The sequence below is a fragment of the Lipotes vexillifer genome, unplaced genomic scaffold (assembly GCF_000442215.2).
Source record: "Lipotes vexillifer unplaced genomic scaffold, Lipotes_vexillifer_v1.1 scaffold1060, whole genome shotgun sequence".
In the NCBI taxonomy this organism is placed as follows: Eukaryota; Metazoa; Chordata; class Mammalia; order Artiodactyla; family Lipotidae; genus Lipotes; species Lipotes vexillifer.
This window is the reverse complement of record NW_006790578.1, coordinates 109,559-111,314: the sequence shown is the minus strand read 5'-3', so window position 1 is coordinate 111,314 and position 1,756 is coordinate 109,559. Positions and strand designations below refer to the sequence as shown.

The 1,756-nt window shown below is 59.3% G+C and overlaps 1 protein-coding gene across 1 annotated transcript in view; it reads right to left on the bottom strand.

Moving 5' to 3' along the window:
• Nucleotides 1-226: 226 nt before the first annotated feature.
• LENG1 (leukocyte receptor cluster member 1) overlaps nt 227-1,756 on the bottom strand; it is a 3,434-nt gene continuing 1,904 nt past the window's right edge. The window contains exons 3-4 of the mRNA XM_007463858.1: nt 1,167-1,426; nt 227-519 (exon numbers count right to left, since the gene is read on the bottom strand). Coding sequence (XP_007463920.1) covers nt 306-519; nt 1,167-1,426 — 474 coding nt within the window. The 3' untranslated portion in view covers nt 227-305. The remainder of the gene's footprint in view (nt 520-1,166; nt 1,427-1,756) is intronic.

Sequence of the window (1,756 nt, the reverse complement as noted above, 5' to 3'; positions counted from 1 at the left end):
CACCCCCCCCCCCCCCCTCCCGCATGCTGATCCCCCTGCCCAGGTGAGGGCCCTGCCCTGGAAGACTGGGGGGAGGCCCCAGGCCATAGGGCAGCCCCCTCCCCCAGGAAGCAGGGAGGGGGCCGGGAGGCTTTCTCTTCCTCTCAGCCCCACCCTGGGGGCCCGGGGGCGAGGGCTGCCCCCTCCTCCTCCCCTCCCCAGTGAGGGACATTTTTTGGTAAACCTATTTTCATTTTGGAAAATATTTATGAATAAATAGTTTTATATGACGGCTGGCAGCAGCGGCCTCTCCTGTACCCCCTGAGTCAGTGAGCCAGGGGGCGTTCCTGCTGGCGGGGGCGCCGGGCCAGCTGGGGGTTGAACTGGGAGTTGTACCGCCTCCGCCGATCGTCCACCTCTTCTGGCTGATCCTCCTGGGCTGCCGTGCCTCCGATCCGGGCCAGCAGGGCCTCTGCCCGAGCCCTCTCGGCCGCTTCCCGCTGGAGACGTTCAGCTCGAAGCTGGTCCAGGGACGGGGGCCTGGGAGGAGACGAGAGTCGGTTCAGGAAGCTGGTAGTCCCAGGAGGTCCCGCCCTCCCCCATTGTCCTCTGGGAGGGAGCTTCCCCCTGGGAGGGAAGCAGACTGGTGCTGGGACCCTGAAGCTGGCCTCACCACCTCTACAGGTGGGTGCCCCTCCACCACTAAGCGGCTGTATGGCACTGAGCACAACCTGGCCCTCCCCATTCCCTCATCTGTGGGAGAAAGGAGATGGGTCGGTATACCCGATCTACACTCAGGGGTCTGCATCCTAGGGACACAAACCTGCTTTTACTCTAGCCCCGTGGTTCTCACACTCTGGTCTCAAAAACTGAACCTCAGAGAGCTTTGTGTCAGTGGATTTTATCTGTCAATATCTTGCACGTACAAAATGAGAAATCTTAACACAAGCGAATGTTCCACCAGCCACATCAGTGGTGTCGTCTCATATCATGTAGCCTCTGGGGACCCCGAGAACAAGAGTTAAAAAGTTAAATGATGTTACGAAAATAGGCTTGACTTCGCAGACCCCGTGAAGGGGTGTCAGGACCCCCGGGGTCCCTGGACCAGAGCCCTCCCGTCCCAACCAGAGAGAGCTTCCATGGTGCCCGCATGGCCATGGCCAACCCCCAAGGCCCAGGCTCCTTACTCTTTGGGTCGCTTCTCAGGTCCCTCCTTTTCCTTTCTGCTGTGACTGCCACTGTCACCACTGTGCTTTCTCTTCTTCCCCAAATGTTTCCGCATCTCCCCCAGAGGGTCCAGGCGGTTCTTGATCTTCTCATCTGGTCCTGGACCAGACGGGGGGCCGCCCCGACTTGGGGGGAGCTGGTACCAAGGGAGCTGAGTCTGGGCTTCCGCTGCACTCTGGCCCAGGTACGTCAGGATGCCCAGAGCCTTCTCTTGCCTCTCCTGAGAAAGATAGAAAATGTGGAAGTGAGAATGTCAAGTGTGTCTCCTCTTGGGGAACCAAGGGACACCCAAGGTTTCCCGAGGCAGAACCAGGCATTGAGCCAACAGGCCTGTCATGAGCCAACTCTGCCAGGTGCTGGGGACACAACAGACCAGTACGTGTGGGGCTCCTGCTCCGGGGGCACAATGGCAGCTTCAGAAACAAAAAGCACAGGAAGGAGGAGACAGGGTGGAGCTGCTTTAGGTTAGGGTTCAAAGGCAGGCATCTTTGGGGAGACAAGAAAAACCTGAGAGAAGCAAGCAAGGAAGAGGAGTGACTGAGGCGGCGGG